This window comes from Elgaria multicarinata, chromosome 17 (genome assembly GCF_023053635.1).
Source record: "Elgaria multicarinata webbii isolate HBS135686 ecotype San Diego chromosome 17, rElgMul1.1.pri, whole genome shotgun sequence".
NCBI classification, from domain to species: domain Eukaryota; kingdom Metazoa; phylum Chordata; class Lepidosauria; order Squamata; family Anguidae; genus Elgaria; species Elgaria multicarinata.
The window spans coordinates 23109994-23134577 of record NC_086187.1 but is presented as its reverse complement, the minus strand read 5'-3'; the positions used below and the strand labels follow the sequence as shown (position 1 = coordinate 23134577).

Here is a 24584-nt window from a genome sequence, read left to right as displayed (position 1 = left end):
TGATGCTGCGGTTATCAAGTGAACGTGCACGTGTGAACCACAGGCCCTGGATTCGTAGCTTGGCAGCACACGTACGTAGTGCCTTGAAGTAATGTACTTGATATGCTTTGAGCTGCAGCCTAGGTATGGGCAGAAGCTGTTTCCACAACCTCCCTGCATCTGCTGAAGTCTGGCCGAATCCAGGCAACCCAGACGTTCTCCACCCACCAGCCTGATAGCAGTCAGGGTACCGCGTTTGCTGTGATTCCGCACCACCACCACCACACATAGTTTAACATGCAGTAGGCTTGCGCTGTGTCCCAGCTTTCTTTTCTCTTTTTTTAAAAAAAGAAAGCTTCTAGTCCATATGGCTCCCAGAGTATGCTCGAAAACATGTGGGCGATGCTAAATTCTCCCAAGCTAGAAGGAAGGCTGAAAACAGACTTTTGCCCCTGCTTATGACTGGCACTAGCAGGGATCAATTGTGCAAACATTCCCTATAGCAGAGTGCCCAGACCAGGCGTGTGGAACCTCTTTCAACCTGAGGGCCAGATTCCATTTCGGAGAAGCTCTCGGGGGGTGGGCATTCCAGTAGTGGGCGGGGCCAAAGGCAAAAATGGGAGGAGCCCAAAAGACGAAATGTCGCGGTATATTTTCCCTTGAAGCTCCTCCCTTAGGAGGAATGTTTCAACGATTTGGAAAAGAGAGAAAACTGCACAGGAGCCGGGAAAGTGCCCAAAAATTGGTGGTTGGAGAGGGGGGGAGACCAGCAAAGAAGGCCTGGCCATTTGGGGAGCACCAGAAGGACACATCTGTCCCCTGGGCCTAAAGCTCCCCACCCCTGTATAATTCATATTTTCTGGGTGCAGAATTTTAATTTTTGTAATACGGCATGCAGCCCTGGGAGTAGGAAATGGCCTAAAATCAGAACCGCTTCCGGGGCATTCAATATTCTGCAGTGGAAGGAGTTTGAAAGGGAGCAAACTACCACCTTGCCCGGCAGATGCAGACTACTGAGCCCGGAACCACACAAGTCTCTTGGCTACTTGGAAACCTGTTGGCAGTGCCCTTTCCCTACCTCTGGTAATCGGAACCAATGAGGCTCGTGCCGTTGACGGCCAGGATGCGGTCCCCGATGGAGAGCCTCCCGTCGGCCGCTGCGGGGCTGTCCTGGATCAGAGTCCGAATGTAGATCCCGGGAGAATTCAAGGGGGTGTGCTGTGGGGCGGGGCGGGGTGGGGTGGGGTGGGGGAGCAAAACAGGAGTCATCAGAGGAACAGGAATAAGAGACGACGTTTTGGCATTGCAGAGGTCAAAAGAGAAAGAGGGGGTTCCAGAGAAAATGGCTCAAGGTTTGGGGCAGATACCTGCATCTTATTTGCAATACTTGTGAGTAAATACGTGTGGCGCAGAGCGGTAAAGCAGCAGTTTCTGCAGCTGAAACTCTCCCCACGGCCTGAGTTCAATCCCAGCGGAAGCTGGTTTCAGGCAGCCGGCTCGGGTCGACTCAGCCTTCCATCCTCCCGAGGTCGGTAAAATGAGTACCCAGCTAGCTGGGGGAAAGGTAATCACGGCCGGGGAAGGCAATGGCAAACCACCCCACTATAAGGCCTGCCAAGAAAAAGTCAGCAAAAGCTGACGTTACTGACACTCCAAGAGTCAGTAATGACTCAGTGCTTGCACGAGAGGTTCCTTTCCTTTCCTGTGAGTAAAACTTTTCTTTCGTCTCTAAAGAGGAGCGTGATTTCCTCTTTTTAACTGAGACGGCCTTTGTGCGCATGTGGGACTGGCAAACACTCATTCTGTCCTGCCAACTGCCTTTTTAACAGGAGGCAGCAATACCAAATAAACCCCACCACAGTTGCCCTAAGACGAGGACAGGGTTAGGCAGACGGTGCTGAATTCAGCAAGCACTGGTTCTTAAGATCTTCACCAGAGGGACCATTTCCGCAGATGAAATGTCTCCTCCTGCTTCTGCCCCTGCAGGATCTAATCTGTGATACAAGAGAGAGAGGCCTGCCTTGGCGGATCCATACCTTCAGATAACATTTATCTGGCACTTGTTTCTCGTTTGTGTAAGTTGCAAGACTACCGTCACAGCCGTGCTGTTGTGTTCTGTGAAGCGAAGAGGCGCGAGGCCTCAGAATGCAAGAAGAGCCCTTGCTGCAACGGCATTCTCCCGCTCAGGTTCCCTTTGGGAGAGCATTTTGCACCCTAACAGTCATCCTAAAAAATACTTTAAATAAAACCAAATAGCTAAAGCTGCTTCCTTCAACCTAGGGTCTGGAAAGCGTTTGTGAACCGCCCAGAGAGCTTCGGCTATTGGGCGGTATACAAATGTAATAAATAAATAAATAAATAAAAATTTGTTCCATGTCTATACTGCCTAAGAATCAAAGCTCTCTGAGCAGTTTACAAACCTTAAAAATGCAATCTAGAAACACGGCTACAAATTTCAACAAACAAAAATTAAGAAAATCCCAGGACTTGTTCAAAAGCCTGATCAGATGCCGTCTAGAGAAGTTGGAAAAATTCGCAACAGAATCAAACGAGTTCGGATTTATATGAATCGGACCTGCAGGTTCTGCCCCAGGCCAGCTTCCCCCCGTTCGGATGGATTCTGTCGACTCCCGCCCCAACTTTCTGGAATTTTGCGCAAACTTAGGAATAGAAAAACGTGCAAATGATTTTATAAAAAAACGGCCGGAAATGCACATTTCCCCTATAGGCTTAAAGCGTAAAAATGTGGTGGTGGTGGTGGTGGTGGTGGTGGTGGGGTTGGGAGGGGACAGGATTTGCAGACAAATGGATCAAAATAAGAGAAAGCTGCAGACAGATGGTTCAACAGGGAGGGCGTCAGCGCCGCTGCTTACCAGGCCATCAATCAGCCCCATCCCCAAGCCGATGGGTCCCTTTTCCAGCTCCACCACGAAGACGTAGCAGAAATCGTCCGTGGCTGAGCTGCGACTGGAAGAAGCGGGCGTTGGGAAGTCGTACGGGGTTGGCGAAGAGCCTGGGTCCGAGGCGAGAAGAGGAAGGACTCGTCAGCCTGTGCGTTTATGGAAGTGGCACATCTTAGTGGATCTTGCCCGTTTTCTCCACCCAGTGCAGGCGTGCACAGCTACAAGCCCGGGGCCAAATCCAGAAAGCCATCCTCCTTTTATTTATTTATTTATTTATTTAGAATATTTATATACCGCTCCCCATTGAAAAATTTCGGAGCGGTGTACAAGATAAAATGAAAATAAAAAACAGAATAAAACAGTTAAAACAATTTTTAAGAGAAGCAAATAGAGAGATTCAAGGCTGCATATTAAGGAAAGGCTTCCTGGAATAAAGATGTTTTCAGGAGGCGCCAAAAGGAGTACAAGGTTGGAGCCTGCCTGACATCCAGAGGCAGGGAGTTCCACAGGAGGGGGGCCACCACGCTGAAGGCTCTTCCCCTGGTGGACTCCAATCGGAGGATGGATCTAGGTGGAACCACCAGGAGCAGGCCCTCGGATCTTTTCCCCCAACTCCCCAACATTTTGGGGGTTCCCTGGCTTTTATCCCGTTCTTTTCCCATCCTAGAAGGTTGAAATGCCTCCCCTAATGCTTAAATCTGCGGGTGTTTTGGCCCCGCCTCCTTTTGCCCTGGCCCCACCCACCCTTGCAACACGGCCCCCGAGATCTTCCCCGGAAGTCGAATTCAGCCCCTCGGCTGGATGAAGTTCCACAACCCCCTGACCTAAAGGAAGGTCCTCCAAAGTAGAACAGAGGTCTTGGGGCGCTGCCATTTAAATTTCCCAGAACGCCCTTCCGCGATGCTCCACGCCAAGTTCTCTGTGTACCCTTTCTTACCGTCCACGGCCGTGAGCTTGGCGCCGTTGAGCCCGTTCCGCCGAGGGTCTGTGGTGCCTTTCCCGGGGACGGTCTCCAGGGCCAGCTCGAGACTCGGGTCAAAGGTCAGGGGCGTGTTCGGCGGGGTCATCAGGCAAGAGGGATCTGCCGGGGCCGTCTTAGCACTGCTCTTCCCCTGTGGCCCCTGCAGCTGGAGCAACTGGAGGCTCTCCGGGAGTTGTATCTCGCAGGAATCCCGGGTGGATCCGTTGGTGCCCGTGACAGCGGGGAGCCCCCCTTCCATCCTCGGCTCCGCACAGCTCACCGGCCGCCTGCGGTTCGCCCGGCCGAAAGAGCTTCCAACCGCCGGCAGCCCTGCCGCTGTCTCCGACTCCACCTGAGGGGTAGTTTGGCAGCCAATCGCTTCTGTCTTTAACGGGAGGGCATAAAAACAGGAGCAGTTACTATGTTAAGGTATTTTAAACGTATGTTTTAATAATTTCAAGGAATTGAGAGCATTATCTGACGGCTTGAATATATGTGAAAATGATATGGTGATGAACCTTGGAGGGTTCCACTCTAAATGTATAGCCGCGGCTCCTTTTGTGAACCAGTTGCGTCCTACTGATGAAGAATTCTCGAAACAGGACTTGTACCGGACTACTGTTTATTAGACGCTTTAGGGAATTATTTATTAGACGCATATTTATGAGATTATTGATTCTTGTCATGAATGTTTAATGGATGCTAACTTATTGTAGGCTTCATTATGAATGTTTGATGAACATCTTGTAAATGTTATCTATAAGCCTGTCTTTTGTACATTTGTGATATCTTTTGAACTATTCATCTATAAAACTTCCTTAGTACCTTTGTGGTTGAGTGTTATCACTCAAATTGTACTATTAATAATTTCTCTGCCTTTTTTATAATGAATTAATGATTCTTATTGGGTCTGTGACCGTATAATAAATGATGAAGATCATGATGATGATGAAGATCAGGAGCAGTTACTGCCAGTCTGTTTTCCTTTGGAGGATCAGACCACCACTTCCTGCAAGGAGGGGCCAATTTCTCTCCCCTGGCAATGATGTGAAGCATCACCTGCCCTCCCGTATTGCAGTGGCTCCGGTTACACATACACACAGAGTCAACGAACTTGGCAGGAGCCCTCCCCACACAAAATAAGACAGTACCCTCGAGGTCTCTGCAGTACAGCTTGGCCTCTGCGGGTTACATAGCAACCATGGTTAGGGAAAACGCCTTACACACAACATGCTAAGCCTTCATAGTTAGCCCCAAATGGTTAACCAGAATGGCTTAGCGTGTCGTCTGAACAGGGTCATCCTATAGGTGATGACCTACCTACCTACCTGTTTTTTATCCTTCCACCTCAGTGTGATTTACGTGGTGCTGCCCCATTTCTGCTCTCCCTGTAAACCATTTCAGAGACACAGGGCCGTTGCCTCCAGGGTCACCCCTTGAGCTTCATGGTGGAGCAGGGATTTCAACCGGGGTCACCGCCTTGCAACAGCTGAGCCGCTGCACGGCTCTGGGTGCTACCGGCTGCGCTGCCCCACCCTCGCCTCCTCGCCCCACCTCAGCCCCGATAAGGAGATTGTCGGAGCCTCTCTTTTCCAGCCACTCGCTTTCGGGTTAGAGGGATTAGTACAGCTCTAATCTCTCGCACTGGCTTTCTATCTTCTCCCATATGATGCTTTCAGCTCATGGCGGCATTTGGACAGAGGCCGGGAGGAGCTGCAAATTAAGAGCAGGGAAAGCTAGTGGGTCTTTGCCCTTTGTGGCCCTCGGCAGACGCAAATCAGCCACCACCACGGGACCACAAAGGAGACGAGCTACAGCAGCAATCGGAGAAAGACCGGTCTCCTTTGGGCAGGGGCGTACACAACACCCTAAGGAGAGCAGCAGCATAGAATCATAGAATAGCGGAGTTGGAAGGGGCCTACAAGGCCATCGAGTCCAACCCCCTGCTCAATGCAGGAATCCACCCTAAAGCATCCCCGACAGATGCTTGTCCAGCTGCCTCTTGCATTGCGCCCTAAAACTCTATTGCAATAGACAAACACAGCTGCCTCTTTGGAGTTTTATTTGGTTTGCTCCCCCCCAGACACACACTCTTTTTTAAAGCTTCCTGCTGCGTTTCACCCTCCTGGTTGTGTATTCAGAAGGGGGGAAGGAAATGTGGGCGGCAGCTTTGTCCTTTTCTACGCCGTTCCTATTCAGGTTCCTTAGCCAGGCGCTCAGAAGAAACCAGTGGGGCTAAAGGAAAGGCAATGAGCGTGTCTGTGAGGATGGGGGGCACCCACCCGCTCTTGGAAATGGAACTGTGCTTTGAAATCACTTGTACTTGCTGCTGTATTTCAAATGGGTCTTGCAGCTGCATCCAGTTATTAGACTCGGGCTTTTGCATGAAGAGAGAGGCAGGGTTCACGATATTTTAAATAATAAATCGATCCCAGATCTGTTTTTTTTTTTTTTTTTAGGTTTGGCTGATAGCTCAGAGTTGTTTTCAGATGTATGCTGTCTTTGTGTATGCGGTCTCTCGTATGTTTTTATGTTTCTAAGTTCTGTGTATCGTTTTTATTGTATTTAATCTTTCGTAAACCATCCAGAGAGCATTTGGCTATGGAGCGGTATAGAAATGTAAATCATCATCATCACATCCGTCACTGGCATCACATCAAAGAACTACACAGAAAACCTTCAGAAACTGGGCCTACCAAAATATATCCACACCTACATCCAGAAGACAGTCATGCTTAAAACATGCTCAATTTCCAAAAAATTTCTGAATCAGTAGAAGACAGCATGACTTGGCAAAGACCGTCATGTCCATCTGGAAAAACAGCCATGAGTGAGAAAAGAGAAATAATAATAATAATAATAATAATAATAATAATAATAATAATAATAATAATAATAATAATAATAATAATAGATGCATTGCTAGGGCAGTCCATGGCGGTGAACCTCCTGGTCCGGAACCATGGTTTTGGCCATGGAGGCAACCCAACGCATCTGCCCTCACCAATGTCTGGGCATAAACAGATTTCTCTGCCCCCCCCCTCCCCCCAGGTGCTGCCACTTAGTCCGCAAAATCTTTTTCTGCCACAGCCAAATGGGATCATGGGAGTTCTGGAGAAGGCGGTGACAATTATGGAGCTTACTCAGAGAGGCGAAGGTTGGGTCCATTGGCCAGACAACCAAGGGCCACTGAGGCTACACCTTCAGCCCACTGCTGTCCAGGAAGGACATAATGGAAAGGAGGAGACCAACCAGGCCCTAGACATTGGGCAGAGAAGGAAAAGCGGCGGGGAGCTTCTTTCTGGCCAGGAAGGGTGAAACAGCACCCGTAAGTACTTTGAAACAAAGACTGGATGCCTGAGTTTTGCATTTTTCCTCCTCCCTCCCAATTCCTTTTCCTTTTGTGACATGTCTTTTTGATTGTAAGCCTGAAGACAGGGACGATCTCATTACTAATCATGGCACGTTGATCTTGGAACCTCTTTTGGCTGTAGAAATTCCGTAACTAAAACAAACAAATAAATGCAGTGAGCTGGGGGCAGGATGGCGACGGGCGTTACCTTCGGGGATTCATCCTTGGGCGAGTCGCCGGGGTGGGGGCTTCTTCTGCTGTGCAGGCTCCACAGGAAGTGACGGATGTAGAGGAGGTGGCGATATATATTGTCGTCCAGGTGCTCTACTTCCAGGTCTACCTTGAACCCTCCGCTGGGCAGCATGATAGGGGGGTGGTTGTCAAACGACTCCAGGATGTCATCTGCAGGACAGAGAACTGTGGTTCAACCTTCGCTTGACTGAGGACTCCCATCAGAAGAAGCGGAGGTACCTTTGCTCTTGGAAGGTTCTTACAGTGGACAAGAAGAACATCAGAAGAGCCCTGATGCTGGATCAGACCAAGGGTCCATCTAGTCCAGCACTCCGTTCACACAGTGGCCAACCAGCTATAGGCCAGGGATGAACAAGCAGGATACGGTGCAACAGCACCTTCCCACCCATGTTCCCCAGCTTACTGCCTCGGATACTGTTCCTAGAGGAGTGTCCTCTGTAAATGAGAACATGTGGCCACCCTAAAGCAGGAGTGCACAACCTGTGCCGCCCCCCCCCCCCAAAGACCTTCACTGTAGCCCCCACAAAGCTTCATAAGTTCTCTGAGCTGAGGGTTCCACGCCGGTGCGATAATTTGCATAGAACGGAGGAAGCTGCCTTAGACCGAGTCAGGCCATTGGTCCAAATAGCCCAGTATTGTCGACACTGACAGGCAGCAACAGGTCTCCAGGGTTTCAAGGCAAGAATTTCCCCAGCCCTACCTGGAGATGCCGGGGATCAAACGTGGGACCTTCGGCACTCAAAAGAGGTGCTCCACCACTGAGCCACGGCAAGCATTTCTCGGGCATGTGCTCAGCGTCTGCACGGGATGCTCTCTCCCCACCCTACCTACCCGTAGAGCCCCCCCCAACCCCCAAATTCTCTCTGTGTAACCGGTTTGAGGGTGGCTGGGCTCTGTGTTTTGTCCTCTGTGTGCTCGCTGGCTTGGGGATTTGACAGAAAAAAGCATCCCTTGGAAACGTCTCTCGTACTGGGAGATGCTTCCCAGCCACCCCATAATACTGATATTTCGGCATCCTCCCATACTCAGTCTTCCTACCGCCTAAAAGCTCCGTAGGGAACAATTAGCATTCGTATTCGGAGACAGAGAACACACAAGGCCGGGGCTGTCACTGTTTCCCTTGGGTGGAATTCGTGCGGAATTTCATACATCACACGCCTCGGGCTTCCAGTGTGCGCCCCCGCCCCAAAATGCCTCGCATTAATCAAAATCTGAGCAAGGGGGGTGGGGGGGGAGAGGGAAATAATTTATCGGATTGGCCAGCAAGAGTCCAGAAGGACCGCCCGACTGCTGTGCTGCAGAAATAAAGTTCCACCTACAAACTACGAAAATAGAAACGGGACTTGCAAGAAAGCATTGCCGTGTGGAATAATTCTGTTGCGGCTTCCAGTTAGCCGGCCGCACCCTTTTCCAGGATATTCCATTCCGGTTTTCCATTCCCACCCCCCACCAACTCAGGATTCCATGCCACTGGGCGTGCTCAGCCCTAACCGGACTGGTTTTGTGGGACACAAAAACAACCCCCGGGGTCCCTTAATAGTAAATTGTGGGACACACACCAAGGGAATGGAATCACAACAGAAATTCCCGCAAGATTCTGGACGGGGTCTGTGCCTGGGCAACCCAGCCATGCTACAATCTCGCGCCTTTACCTGTCCTGAAGGCGGCAAGACTATCTTCCTTGGCAGGCTGCCAGACAGGGACGCACCCCACGTCAGGTGAGGACTGGTATTGGGTTAGGACGTGATGCAGCTGGGCAGCAGACAGGGCTGGAAATTCCGCTCTCAGCATGGGCCACGTCATCTGGGCAAAGCGAGAGAAGCTTCGTTTAAGGCCAATTTCAGGTTTTATATAAAGAGTGTGGTCCATGAGACCCATCTCTGTGTGGTGACTGACGTTTAGCAGGCGCAGAAAGGAACCCGGCAACCGGCGAAAACAGTTTTCAGCCAACACTGCCGTCGGACCGGTCGATTTGTGGGACTTGGTCCTGAAAACCTGCACAAAGGCTCAAATTCTCACGTGGGCTGGGACGGTCCTCCTGGGTCAGAGAGACAGCAGGATAGAACGTCGCCTTTGTATTTGGTTCCATTGCATTTTGGGGCAGCGCAGAGGATTCCAACCATCCGTCCTCCCACTAAACCTGTCTGTGATGAACGTAAGAAGAAGGCAAGTTCTAGAGTTGTAAAGGAAGTTCCCATAACAACACGCCCAAAGCCTTAAAATGTTAAAGGCAGGCTGAGGTTTTACCAGGCCACAGAAATGGTGGCATACCGACCCCTACCCTAAAACAAGTGGTCGTGGGACTCAACCCATAGATATTCTACACGGCCAGCTGATTGGTGGCCTTGACTGCGTGGCCCACCAGATGGGCCTGCTACTTTGGGACAAGAAGCTGCTTCCTCTGGGCCGGCCCTACCATTAGGCAGAGTGAGGCGCACTCCTCAGGCGGCAGATGCTGGGAGGTGGCAGCAAGGCATGGTAGGAAACAGCTGCCTGCCGAATAGCCTGTCCTCAGTCTCCTAAGCTAGCCTGCTCCTTTCAGGCGTAACAGAGGATGCCGTCCCATTGCTAGTGTCGAAGAAAGATTCAACCACTAGCCCAGTCAACTTTTCTACATGGCATGAGAAGGGGGCGCCATCTTGTTCTTTGCCTCAGGCAGCAAAATGTCCTGGGCCGGCCCTGTCCTTCCGACCTGGGCACAAGCAGCCCTCACCTGCACCAGCTGGGAATTCGGCATGGCCAACAAGCTTGCCATGCTGGAGAGCTTGCCGAAGAACTGGTCCGCCAGCTGCCCGAAGCCCACGCTCTGGGCCCATTCCAGGAGAAGCCGCAAGGTGGCTCGGACTTTCACTCCTCTCGACCAATGGAAGCAGCCCAGGGAGGAGCCTGGGGGCGAGAGGAAGAGCACAGAAGGAGCATAGAATCATAGAATCCTAGAATAGCAGAGTTGGAAGGAGCCTACAAGGCCATCGAGTCCAACCCCCTGCTCAATGCAGGAATCCACCCTAAAGCATCCCCGACAGATGCTTGTCCAGCTGCCTCTTGAATGCCTCTAGTGTGGGAGAGCCCACGACCTCCCTAGGTAACTGATTCCATTGTCGTACCGCTCTAACAGTCAGGAAGTTTTTCCTGATGTACAGCCGGAATCTGGCTTCCTGTAACTTGAGCCCATTATTCCGTGTCCTGCACTCTGGGAGGATCGAGAAGAGATCCTGGCCGTCCTCTGTGTGACAACCTTTTAAGTATTTGAAGAGTGCTCTCATGTCTCCCCTCAATCTTCTCTTCTCCAGGCTAAACATGCCCAGTCATCTCAGTCTCCCCTCATAGGGCTTTGTTTCCAGACCCCTGATCATCCTAGTTGCCCTCCTCTGAACACGCTCCAGCTTGTCTGCGTCCTTCTTGGATTGTGGGAGTGGGAGAGCAAGTCCTGGAGGAGAAGGCTATCCAGTGCTACAAGTTCCTGATGGCTATGCACTACCTCCAGTATCTGAGGTTGCTGGGGAACATGGGTGGGAAGGTGCCTCCAGTGTGGGAGAGCCCACAACCTCCCTAGGTAACTGATTCCATTGTCGTACTGCTCTAACAGTCAGGAAGTTTTGCCTGATGTCCAGCTGGAATCTGGCTTCCTTTAACTTGAGCCCATTATTCCGTGTCCTGCACTCTGGGAGCACCACATCATCTCGTCCGCTTTGCGACGGACGCAGCGCCTGCCTCGCCATCGGCGTACATCGGGTTCAACAGGACAAGAAGCGCAAGTCACAAGGGACACAAGACAGATTCCTGTCTCCAAAAGCCACTAGGCCAGACTTCTAGGGGGCCAGAGGCCAATAATCCTTGCGGTTACTGTGTTGGACTGGGTGACTTTGGGCCAGTCACAGACTCTCAGCCCAACGAATGAATGAATAAATGAATGCATGATTTCCCAGCTCCATCCCAAACCCACCATGGGGTTACACCTCACCCCTGCGTCATTGAATTTGCTGCAAAAAAAATGGCCAATTTCCCTCTAAAACATAGCAGTTGGGATGCGAACAGCCTGTTTTAAAGTGAAATCACACTGCCTGGATACTTCCCTGTGCGCCTTGTTCGAAAGGGAACTCGGAGGGTTTCATCGCCAAAATCACGCTCCCGGGATGCTCCTTGTGGGCCTCAGAATCCAGAGGCCTTTTCCCCCGCCCCTGCCGAACCACCGAATTTCGGCAGCAAATACGGCAGTGCAAAAGGGGTCAGCGGTGGCACAAAACCAGCCGGCGGACCGCATTTAGCAGCTCGCTGTAACTAGCAGGGAAGGACAAGACTCCACGATCCAGGAAGGAGCCAAGCCGTGAGTCGACTCACCTTTCTCCATGAGCTGGTTGAAGAGCAGGGTGTTGGAGAAGAAGAAGAGGTAGGCGAACATCTGGGAGGCGATTTCCAGGTGCACGTCGTACTGGTGGAGGAGATCCAGGGTGGCCTGATAGATCAGTACCACTTTGCGGATTTCCTCGGGCAGCGGCGGGGAGGTGAGCCAGCCGTCCCGCCCTTCGCTTTGGAACGGGTTGCATTCCAGCAGCGGGGGCAAAGAGACGTACAGAGACTGTAGGAAGAAGCGGAAAAGCAGAGTTTTACTTCTCCCCCAAACACGTTTGCATCCTGCCCTTCCTCCAAGCTCCGAGAAGCCGAGAGGAGTTTGCAGGTGGCGGTGACGGGGCATCTCTTGGTTTTATGTTCACAACAACCCGGCGAGGTAGGCGAGGCTGAGAGAAAGAGCACCGTGCCCAAGGCCTCCCCGTCAGCTGCTTGCATGAGGGGGCACTTGAGTCTCTGCATCCCCCACCCCAAAAAACCCTTATCCACCATGTAGAGTTCAACAACGCCAGAGAAATTTCAGAGCTACATCTTGGCCAGAGCCTGGGCGTTGTAAAACTAGCCTTTGGATCCTGGAACTGCGAAAGGGCAGAAATGCATCATCCTGAGAATCTCAGCTTGCAAGTATGGAGGCCATCTTTAATGAAATCTCACCAGTCTGGGGGAGAGACGGAGGAGGAGGAGTAAACGTAATTTACACCCCCACCTCCAGCCTGATGCCCTCCAGATGTGTCAAACTGCAACCCCCATAATCCCCAGCAAGTGGGGATTACGGGAATCGTAGCCTGACATACCTGAATGGTGCTGCGTTGGGGGAAAGCTAGTAGGACTTCAGTGCTCAATTCCCTCAAATGACAATCGGGAGAAATTAATTGTGCAAAATAGACAGCGCTATAAAACCTGCATGCTGGATACAAGCCATATGCAGAAAGCATCAAGCCGGATCAGACCAAAAGTCGGTCATATCCTGTCCAGCGTTCTATTCCCACAATGGCCAAGCAGCTAGCTGAGGGAGACCCACAGGTTGCACATGAATGCAGCAGGACCCTCCCGCCCATGTTCCCCAGCATGCTGCCTCTGATACTGGAGGGCAGCATAGTGCCCTATGGACTAGTAGCCATTGACAGCCTTATCCACCAGGAATATCTCCAGTTCTCTTTTAAAGCCATCCAAAATGGTGGACATGACTACATCTTGGGGTTTTGTGAAGACGTCCTTCCTTCGATCCGTCCTGCATCTCCTACCAATCAGTTTCCTGGGCTGACCCCTTTGGGTTCTAGCATCATGGGAGAGGAAGTCAAATGTCTCCCTCGCCACGTCCTCCACACCATGCATAATTTTGTACCCCTCCGTTATGTCCCCCGCACTCATTTACAATTTTTTCTGCGCAAAACAGCCTCAAACAACGTAACTGTTCCTCACAGGGGAATCGCTCCAGCCCCTTGAACATTTTGGCTGCCCTTTCCTGCACCTTTACCAGCTCTAAAATACCCGCTCGGAGATGCCGTGTCCAGCACTGTACACAGTATCCCAATTGAAGGGCGAAAGGCGTCACCCAGTGACAGTTCTTGACCACTTAGTGGTCCGGTCACCACATGGCAGCAGAACAAGGTGATGGAGAAGGTGGAGGTGGTAGAATGGACCATACCACTTCAGCCTGCGGGTGGGGAACACCGTTTCTTTTTTAAAAAACGTTCCCCTAAGTTAAAAACAACCGTCCCAGGACAACAGGCAATAAACTTATGCCGGGACCTTTTCTCTCCAAGATGCAGTTTTTCACTGCTGGGAATCATTGATTTGTTTACGTGCGGGAGCGTCCCCCCTACCTGTGGTGTAAATGGTACAGCCCATAACACCACGCTGAGATCCTCACCATTTATTTATTTATTTATTTATTTATTACATTTCTATACCGCCCAATAGCCGAAGCTCTCTGGGCGGTTCACAAAAATGAAAAAGACCAGCCCAATCTTGGCATCATATAGTATCTGCTAAAAGCCAGATCAGTGCTAATATCCATCAAAGATTAAGCTTGCTTACCAGGGGGCATTCTTAGGGTCTAAGCCCATGACGTGCAAGGAGGGGAGGTAAAAATGGACCTGAAACAGGGCTGGCCTTTACGTCGTTAACGTAACACCCTGCAAGGATCGCTCCTCTGATGCCATGTTTCTCGCCTGCCCAAGGGTCTCTACTTCCCTTGCTCGGCTTCGTCCATTTTCTTCTGCTGCCCCTTACGCCTGGAACGCTCTTCCAGAACATTTGAGAACTACAAGTTCAACTGCAGCTTTTAAAGCTCAGCTAAAAACTTTTCTTTCTCCTAAAGCTTTTAGAACTTGATTTTGTTCTGACTTTATACTGTTAGTTTTACCCTACCCAGTGCCTGTTTACCCTACCCTGTGCCTGTTTGCTTTCTCTTCCCCTCCTTATTGTTTTATTATGGTTTTATTAGAATGTAAGCCTATGCGGCAGGGTCTTGCTATTTACTGTTTTACTCTGTACAGCACCATGTACATTGATGGTGCTATATAAATAAATAAATAAATAATAATAAGGAAAACCATGTCCTTGGTGGGAGTCCAACCAGGCGGAGGACCAGGCTGGCATCAGAATTGACACCAACTCAGGCCCCCTCACATCCCACTTGAATTTAGAATGAAAAGCCATCATCGGGGAGTAGTGGGAAGAGCGTGTCGGAGTACGGGAGCAATTTTTCCCCAAAGAAGGGAGGCAGAGGCCAGATGGGGTAGGGTGGAGGAGAGGCAGAGAGAAGGGAGGGGGAGGGAACAGGCAGCCCCAAGCATGTCCCTTCACAGGCCAGAGTTGGCAAAAGGCAGAGCAACTGTGCCAGTGACGGCCCTTTCTCCGGTGGAAAACGGTCTCCGCCCTTCACAGACAAACGCTCTTTCTTTCCACTTGCACACTGGGCGCTCAGTCTGGCCTTGCTAAAACGGGCAGCTAGAGGCTCCTTTTGCTCAAGGCAATTCGAGAGGCCGTTGTTGCCAAGGCGGCATCCGTGCGCCAGGAGGGAGGCCAGGCATCCTTCGCTTTTAAATTGGATGCCACCAGTAGACTGCAGGTGGGGGTTACCTGTTTGAACGATCCCCCAGTGCAAAACGGGAACAACAATAACCCTCCATGCCTTGCAGGTAGAAAACAAGCACACCCGGGGAGGATTTCTCCCTGCTATGCTAGCTTTCTACTTGCAGGATTATATTTTATATAGGGGAACCTTTAAAAAATGGTAACCCTCACCTATGGTCTGTAGTGGCAGATACCCCCTCTACCACCTCTGTTTCGAGGGCAGAACTCTAAGAACTGTGTCTACAGTATTTCTATTTAAATTTCTACTCATTATCATTTAAAGGTGCAACCCTAGACAGAAAAAAAAACACCCTACAATTCCCTGCATTCGCCAGCCAGCCATTTTAAGGATGCCTGCCTCGGTTCCTCCGGCCAATTTCTCATTGTTCGGAAAAGGCAGGTGGGCCCCATCCCAGGAAAGGTCTGTAGATTGCATGGAGTTTCTTTCTCCTCCTCCCCGGCTCTCTCGATCATCACTATCCGTGACAGTTGCTGCGGCCATGCACGGCTGCCTGCGCCCGTGGTGCAGTGCAGGATGCGCAAAGCTGCAGCGGTGGTGACTCTTGCAAAGAATTGCTTTCCCTCGCATGGTGCAGCCATCTGTGCACTCAAGATCAAGTCTGTTGACGCAGCCATTTCTCTTCTCTGCCCCGGCCTGCCTTGCTCTCTCTCGCTCTCTCGCTCTCATTTCGCAGGGGGGCAGCGTTGGTGTCACAAAACCGATCAGAGCTATTCTAGAGTGTTAGCCTTTTGTTTTTGAGTTGGCAAAGTATAAGTAGGAGGAGGGCAACCAGGATGATCAGGGGTCTGGAAACAAAGCCCTATGGAGAGAGACTGAAAGAACTGGGCATGTTTAGCCTGGAGAAGAGAAGTTGTGGGGGAGACATGAGAGCACTCTTCAAATACTTAAAAAGTTGTCACACAGAGGAGGGCCAGGATCTCTTCTCGATCCTCCCAGAGTGCAGGACACGGAATAACGGGCTCAAGTTTCAGGAAGCCGGATTCCAGCTGAACATCAGGAAAAAGTTCCTGACTGTTAGAGCAGTACGACAATGGAATCAGTTACCTAGGGAGGTTGTGGGCTCTCCCACACCAGAGGCCTTCAAGAGGCAGCTGAACAACCATCTGTCAGGGATGCTTTGAGGTGGATTCCTGCATTGAGCAGGGGGTTGGCCTTGATGGCCTTATAGGCCCCTCCAACTCTACTATTCTATGATTCTATGATTCTACAAATTACGTCAAATCGTCTGGAAGGATTCTACAATACGCCACTTCGGACAGAGATCACATTTCTAAACCCTGCCCAACGTGTTCTAGTTTACCACATGCAGGATGTTAGGCGGCATACAGGTATATGACCACCCCCTATCACCAACTCCTGCCTCCTCAAGAAGGGGTGTTGGAAAATCAAGGGTGAGATTGGTTCTACACATATGGCAGACTAGGGTGGTAGAGGGGATTCTGCCACTGCAGACCATAGGTGAGGGTTACCGTTTTTTAAAGGTTCCCCTGTATAAAAAACAATAATCCTACAAGTAGAAAGCTAGCATAGCAGGGAGAAATCCCCCCTGGTGTGCTTGTTTTCTACCTGCAAGGCAAGGAGGGTTATTGTTGTTGCTGTTTTTGCACTGGGGGGATCGTTCAAACAGGTAACCCTCACCTGCGGTCTACTGGGTCTGCGGGGATTTGCCAACCTTGGGGCCTCGGCAAACGCCCGACCTCCTCACTGTCCGGAACCGGCCCTGGCGGATGTACCTTGGATATGTAGTAGACGCACTGCTGAAAGGTGTACATGATGACTTCCTCGAGAACTGTCATGGCTTCTTCACTGGCAGTGATGGTCAGGGAAAAGAGAGACTCCTTGGAACCTAAAGGGAGGGGAAAGAAAGTACAGGACGGAACTAAAGTGGAACTCTGGTTTCTCAATAAACAGCATGCTTGGAGCTCAACCCAAAGTGGAAGGATTTATTTTCTTTGTGCTAGAGGTATTTAAGCAGAAGCTGGTTAGCCACCTGTCAGGTAGGCTACAGCTGCAGCTTCGCACGTGCCTGACCCTTTGCCAGAACAGCCATCCAGGACGAGAGTGAGAGAGAGAGAGAGAGAGAGAGAGAGATGATGGGAAACTTATCAGAGGACAAATTTTCCTGCCGTCCCCAACCCTGCCTTTGACCTTCCCACTGGTCTATCAGCATGGGAACCGAGATAGGCAGGAACATGGAGAGCATCCAAAACCCAGCTTGGTTTGCTCCCTTTCTTTCCCCCAGATAGGATGCTGGAGTAGGGGGGATGGAAAGGAAAGACGATGAAGTGAGAAATGAGCCAGGCTTCAGCCCCTGTGCTGGGAGGGGTCGTCTCCGTTCGCTTGGGAGGGAGAATCCCTTCTCTTCGCAAGGCCACCAGGACGCAATGCTCTGTTTTCTTTGGAGCAGGGGTGTTGTTTCAAAGAAGCCGGGGATACTGAGCAAAAGAATCGAGGGAGAAGACTGCAATTGTTCCACTTGGACAGTTGTTCCGTGGTCTGGCTGATGCGGACTGGATAAAATTCAAGACTTAGCCAACGGTGTCAGTGAATAATGTCGAAGTGCGGGCAGTGGAAGATGGTGACTCAGATCTCAGCAGGGCTGGGTGGTGGGTGTTTTCAGAACCAGCCCAGATTCTAAAAGAGCTATCTGAGGGACGGGACCCACTTTGGGGCTAGGCTTCGGCACCTTGGATAGCTAGCTTCTTTTAGAGTTCTGGCTGGTTCCAACTGAAACGGAGACGGGAATCAGCGTCCCACTGGAGCCGGAGCCACCAGCCTTTTCTGAACGCAGGCACTCTTGACGACAGGCATACGACCAAGGGGAGTGCAAAAATGCAGGCATCTGTGTGTGTGCGTGCGTGTGTGTGTGTATTTGCTGCTAGGAAAGTCCGTTTCTCCCCCAGCTACTGTGTAACTAAGTTCAGAGGGAACAGGGAACCCAGAATCAAAAACTCCCCTTGCTTGCAAGGCCTGCCTTCACTACAGCCCTGTTCTTACCTTTTCTATTTTAAATCATTCTATTGATTTTTCAAAAGAAAATCAACCGGAAGAACGAAAAATAAACAAACAAACAAAAAATACATTGAATTGAAATCAACTTATTGGCAGAAGGTGGTACATTTAACCTCTGTTCGTATTCTTTGCTTTACGGGCTGCTTAGAAATTTTCTTCAGAGTTCTTCTGTATATCAAATTTGTATCGAGTCTCTTTTCCATAATCTGAGGAAAGGTTTTGACATCTACTGCTGTGCGTGTCCCTGGTCAGTATATATAGAATAAAATCCTGGCATGTTTTATCCAAGTCAGATGTTTTTGACTTTGCCTTTAGCTAATTTTAGCCAGTCTGTCAATTTTTCTGCCATGGCTGATTGCCATAATTCCCTATACCATGATTTCAATGTTAGCAGTTCTGCAGTTTTCCAACTTTTGGCCACAAGCCCTCGGGCAGCCACCAGCATGAACTCAATAATGTCGTTAGATCTCATGTTTGCATTTTGTTCTTCTCATTCTGTTAATAAGGCCAATGCTGGTGTCACGTGTATGGTCTGATGCGTAGTCATAAGACGTCCCGAAACTGCGTACCCCTGGTCTCATCCAACACGAGAAATTCGATGAAACCTTCAAGGAAGCCGCCGATAACACGCCTGCAGGGCAGTTCCACTCACCCAACGGGTCACGAAGAGAGTACAGGACCTTACCTTTGATATCTAGTTCCTCTTCCATGTTCTGTATGTAAACCGGGGACTTCTGCTGGACGAAGTAGAGGATCTCGACGGAGTTGGACATCCAGAAGAGAACGTGCTGCAAATCCGGCAGCAGGTCTGCGATGGTGAAACGGGAGAGGGACGCCGGATCCTGGCTGACGAGACAAGCGACGAGTTAAAAGGCATCCCAGCATGGACAAATTTATTATTTTATTTATTTACTTAAGAGTATTTATTATCCCGCGCCTCAGCCAAAAAGGCTCTTCGAGCGGCTTACAAATTGATCAGTAAAGAAGACAGTCCCTGCCCTCAGGCTTACGTTCTAAAAAAAAGACATGACACACAAGGAAAAGCGGATGGGGAGGGAAGAGGAAGAAAATAAAAAGAAATTAGGGAGACTGTTCAGGCTGGTGGGAAGGCCCTGCTCCATCCTCTCATCTCCCAATGGAGGGGCAGATCAACAGCTCCTACTTCTTCTCCACAAGGTGAAGATGATACTGAGCCCGGCCGGGGGGCGGGGGGAGTCCAACTGAAGTAGGCTCCGATGGTCTCTGCCTGCTCCAGTCTCCCTCGCTGCTGCTTCCCCACCAAAGATGTTTGCATCCTCTCTCTCTCTCTCACACACACACAAATCCCCCCCTCCTGTTGGATTCCAGCCTCCAAATGGGCTCTTTGCCCCTCAGCTTACATTGCAGCAAAAGATAGCCTCTCTGGGAATATTTTGATCACTGCGCTAATGGATATCCCATCTGAGGCTCCCATGCAAAACAAAACTCTGTTTGTGTGGCCGTTCCCCAACCCTCTCTCTCTCTTTCGCGCACACACTCACACACACACACACACTGCCCATTCCCAAATCCAGATATAATAAGATTCACCCTGAAGGTCAAATCAAACATTACTTTAAATCCACATACAATGCCTCCCCCCTCCCTTCTTCATTTTTATTCTAGACTAGGTGCCAGGGTGTGTGATCCAGATTGAGACCCTAGCATAGCAGGGTTAGGGAAGACTTTTAAGAACTGGATTGTAACCTTCTAAAAAAGCTTTTACTTTGTTACTTTAGTTACTACATTTCTATCCTGCCCTATAGCCAAAGCTCTACGGGCGATTCTCAAAAATTATGACCCTAACAAGACCGCATGATCAAACATCATATATAGAACCTTTAGAAGTTTAAAAACAGAGTAAGAATTAGAGTAAAGAACAGAGTAAAAGCCAGCAAAATCACAGTAATGCATTTAAAAAAGCAAAACCGAAGGGCTGGGAAGATTAAAAAAAGTGCCCCAAAGACTGCAACATAGGCGCCAGGTGAGCTTCTCTGGGGAAGGCATTCCACAACTAGGGGGCCACCACTGAAAAGGCCTTCTCCTTCGTAGCCAGCCGCCTCATCTCATTTGGTGGGGGCCCCCAAAGGGGGTGTTGAGGGGGCTTTTGAGAAAGCTAGGAGGCAGAGAGGTCTCCCTGCAATTCAAGCACCCCGGTCTCAGGCAGAGAAGGGGTGTTTCCATCACATTCTTCCTGATCCTTTTCACAGGTGATGTCAGTGTGGAACATGGGACCTTCCGTACACAAAGCGGCTGTTCCACTAACTGAGCTATGGTTCCTGTCCAAATCATCTTCGGCCAATCCCACTGCCTTTCCCCTCCGCCCAATCTCTCAGGCTGCCTGCCGCTTTGCAGGAGGCCATTTCCGCTCGCCCTAGGCGAGCAGCGAATTGCAAATTTGCCACGCAGGGCTGTCCCAAGGGAAGACGCCGGGCTTTGACTCTGCGTCATCCAACTCAAACCATGTTGCTTTCCCCGTCTTACAAAGCAGGCCGACGGATCAAGTCGAACTCAACCCTCAGCTGCCACTTCTGTGCTGTGAACAAAGCCCACTTTTCATTTCTTTTGTGCAGCGTCGCCTGCCCGGAGGACTTCAGTTTGGAATGTTTCTCTTTTGGGTGCCAAATTCTTGGGACTGTCTAATTTTTTAAAAAGATCAGGGTACTATTATTACAAAAATGACCACCCAAGCGCTCTCTTTCCATTGGGCTTCTCTTGCTGACGGTGTTTTCATTTCTCTTTTTGCCTGTGTTTGAGCGTGTCCCAAAGATCTCCACTAACTGCACCGCGGCGGCCTTTCGCCTGAGATTCCAGCCAAGCAATGGTGCTGGGCCAGTTGGCACGAAGCCCTGGAACGGCAGAGCAGAAGGGAAGCGAATTCCAGCACCAGGAAAGCAAGGGGCGACTGGAAAGCTGTGTCCACTGCCTTCCGCAAAAAGCATCACGGCCAGAGAAAGATCAGCGTGGCCCCGTCCATCGGCCAGAGAAACAGCAGCTGGGGGGGGGGGGCTTGCTTCCCCCAGTCCTGCCAGAAAGAACACTTATTTTATTTATTTATTTATTTAAGTATTTTTATGCCGCCATTCAGCCAAAAAAGGCTCTCATGGCGGCTTACAAAAATATTTCTTGACAGTCCCTGCCCACAGGCTTACAATCTAAAAGACATGACACAAAAGGAAAGGGGATTGGGAGGGAGGAGGGACCCAGGGACTCCGGAGCTGAAGAGACCAAAGGCAGCCTCTGCCCGCCAGAAAGAACACCATGGCAAGGGGAAGACCAGCAATACTACAAACGAGAAGGATCTTGGAATTGTTGTAGATCACAAGCTGAGTATGAGCCAACAGTATGATACGGCTGCAAAAAAGGCCAATGCTATTTTGGGCTGCATTAATAGAAGTATAGCTTCCAAATCGCGTGAGGTTCTGGTTCCTCTCTATTCGGCCCTGGTTAGGCCTCATCTAGAGTATTGCGTCCAGTTCTGGGCTCCACGATTCAAGAAGGGCGCAGACAAGTTGGAGCGTGTTCAGAGGAGGGCAACCAGGGTGATCAGGGGTCTGGAAACAAAGCCCTACGAAGAGAGACTGAAAGAACTGGGCCTGTTTAGCCTGGAGAAGAGGAGATTGAGGGGAGACAGGATAGCGCTCTTCAAATACTTAAAAGGTTGTCACACAGAGGAGGGCCAGGATCTCTTCTCGATCCTCCCAGAGTGCAGGACACGGAATAATGGGCTCAAGTTAAAGGAAGCCAGATTCCAGCTGGACAGCAGGAAAAACTTCCTCACTCTTAGAGCAGTATGACAAATGGAACCAGTTACCTATGGAGGTTGTGGGCTCTCCCACACTAGAGGCATTGAAGAGGCAGCTGGACAACCCTCTGTCAGGGATGCTTTAGGGTGGATTCCTGCATTTAGCAGGGAGTTGGACTTGATGGCCTTGTAGGCCCCTTCCAACTCTGCTATTTTATGAGTCTATGTGGCCTCACCCATCGACTGCAGTCAGAACCCTAAAGGAGCTATCCAAGGTCCGCTCCGGATTTTAGTCAGATCCAGTCTGAAGTCTAAAGGAGCTATCCAGAATGGTTTGCACCTTGGACAGAGTTCTGTCTGGTTCTGGCCGAAACCTGGAGCGGATTCACCGCCCCACTGACACCAGACCCACCGGCCTCCATTGCCCCCAGCCCTACACCGAGGAACCCGTCTTCTCAATCCGCGACCGCCAGCTAAGTGTTTGTTGAAACGAATAAGTAAAATCATATGGGCGCATTTCTCTCTTTCAGCGACGTTTGCCAACGGGATGGGCCCCACAGTCCCTGCCTGCACCACTTCCTTCCCCCTTAAACGAAGATTGTTCCAATTATCGAAAGAGGACCAGAAATAAAACGCCTGGGTTTGGTTTCCCCCACCCCGTGTCAAAGCCTGCTGCAATAATAACCCAAGCCTTCTCGAACGGGCTGCCTTCATCAACCCTCTCCGAATCTGCACAAGCGATCTCCTCGTTCTGCCGTCAGACATCGAGAGGAGCGAGGGAGAAGAGCCGGAAGATCAGCACATCGCTGGTCGCGTACATACAGCCACGGCTCAGACACGATAAGGCAGGCTGATATGGCTGCAATCTGGCGAAGGAGCCATGGGTCTTGGGGCCGTTTCGCCGCTCCGAGCTGTGGCCGGCGTTTCTTGGGAATTCAATGAACCAAAGCCAAACGAAAACCCGAGCGCAATTCGCTCCCAAATGCTGTGCCGATGCCAGCGTCTTCCTGCAATCTACATTAAGTATGGAAATGAAGGCCATCTGCATACAGCGCAGCGCACGGACTCTAGGATTGTCATCAGGAGCCTCAAGGTGGGGGAAAGGGGGGCAGTCGAGCCGAGTGAGCAGCTGGCCAATCCGGTGTCTCACCTGCCAGCTGTGCATGACCACGTCAGGTGCCCCTAGACCAGCCTTCCTCAACCTGGGGCGCTCCAGATGTGTTGGACTGCATCTCCCAGAATGCCCCAGCCAGCAGAGCTGGCTGGGGCATTCTGGGAGTTGTAGTCCAACACATCTGGAGCGCCCCAGGTTGAGGAAGGCTGCCCTAGACCATTTGACCATTGTCTACCCAGGTCAGACCCAGGCCTCACCATTGCCCACTGCGCCCCAGACCGAACAGACTCACATAATAGCTTCTTCTGCCAGCTTAATCTATTGCACTTCCGCTACTGAGGAGTTGGAGTAAAGAGGCGCTGCAGGACACTGTCACAGTAGCAGAGTTTGGCCGCTGCCTTAGCGTAAGATGCACGCTGGACGCCGTCCTGAGATGCCCTGTGGATGCATCTCTGGCCAAGGTTTTCAGCAGGCTAGACTGCACAAATTGCTTTGCTGGATCAAATCGTGGTCCATCTCATCTGGCATTCTTTGTCCCACGGCAGGCAGCAGCTTGTTGCCTCTGGAAAATCAGGGCATGAACACAGTAGCCACTCCAAGTTATTTATCCCCACGATCTGGTACACAAAGGTATTCTCTGCCATTCTGTGGTTCTTTGAGGCTTACAGGGGGAGCTGGTAGCATCTCATGGCAGTTAGGGCAAGGTAGGAAGAAAGCAGGACCTTGGACAGCTCCATGCAGGTCCTGCTGGCTGGAACTCTCTCTTACTAGAACAATAGGAGGGTGTTGTCTCAGCAGGGACCTAAAGCCAACTGAAGCCTTATGGGGGCTGCCAAGATCTGTAGTGTCATCACCTCCAGCCCTCTTAGAGGAGCTGAATGGATTGTTAAGGGGACCTGTTTTTCTGGCCTGAATCTTCTGCAAAACTGGGGAGATGGAATTTCTGCTAGGGACTCATCCTTTGAGTTAGGGGATGATGGCAGGGCCATGTCCTCTGGTCAGGAGAGCCCTGAATGTCCCACACACACCCCAGGAAGTAGCCTGTGCCTCATCCTCATCAGAATCTTTTGCTGCAGACTGGAAGATTCTAGGAAGCCGTGACCCCCTCCAACTGAACATGGAGGTTTCCTGTTGCTGTTTTCATATATACAGTTCTTGTCATTTTTAATTCTGCTTAAAAGACGGAAAAGAATACAAAAGATGACCAGCACAGTTATATCAAACCAAGAAAAACAGCTGGACGTATCGGTTCCGCAACCGGCTTACTTAAGAGGTGAGTTTACCCTCGCAAGCAAATCATTCTAACGATCAAAACACCACCCTTCACGGAACGTGAGCTATCCAACGATCCACAACATTTCGCCCTGAATTAGACAAGAAGCAGAGACAAATGGGTGAGCAGCCACCATCTAGCTCCCAGGGGTGGCCACAAATACAGCCAGGAGGGCTTCTGAAAGAACATCGTGTCCTGGTGGGATGGGAGAAGAAAGAGAGTAAGCCTGAACCCAAAATAAAGAGAGACTGCAGAAGATAAGGAAGGAAAGAGGAACAGGACGGCCCAGAAAGGCTATAGCTACAACGCAAAACTGAGTACAATTGGTTCCAGAATCGTCGTATCCCCATCCATCTGGGCAACTAAATCATTCTCCCTCTCCCAACCCCTTTCTTTCCGTCTTGTGTCTTTTTAAATTGTAGGGCAGCGACGGTCTGATTATTGAATCCGGGAGCCTTTCGCTGAATGACGAGCAAGACAAAAATGCTTCAAATTATTATCATCAACAACAAATTCCCCCTCTAT

The 24584-nt window shown here is 50.5% G+C and overlaps 1 protein-coding gene across 1 annotated transcript in view; it reads right to left on the bottom strand.

Moving 5' to 3' along the window:
* RADIL (Rap associating with DIL domain) overlaps nt 1-24584 on the bottom strand; it is a 45949-nt gene that overhangs the window by 860 nt on the left and 20505 nt on the right. Inside the window, exons 5-13 of the mRNA XM_063142902.1 lie at nt 18595-18755; nt 16631-16743; nt 11786-12023; nt 10161-10333; nt 9100-9250; nt 7404-7597; nt 3820-4228; nt 2853-2992; nt 1058-1197 (exon numbers count right to left, since the gene is read on the bottom strand). Of these exons, the coding sequence (XP_062998972.1) occupies nt 1058-1197; nt 2853-2992; nt 3820-4228; nt 7404-7597; nt 9100-9250; nt 10161-10333; nt 11786-12023; nt 16631-16743; nt 18595-18755 (1719 nt within the window). The remainder of the gene's footprint in view (nt 1-1057; nt 1198-2852; nt 2993-3819; nt 4229-7403; nt 7598-9099; nt 9251-10160; nt 10334-11785; nt 12024-16630; nt 16744-18594; nt 18756-24584) is intronic.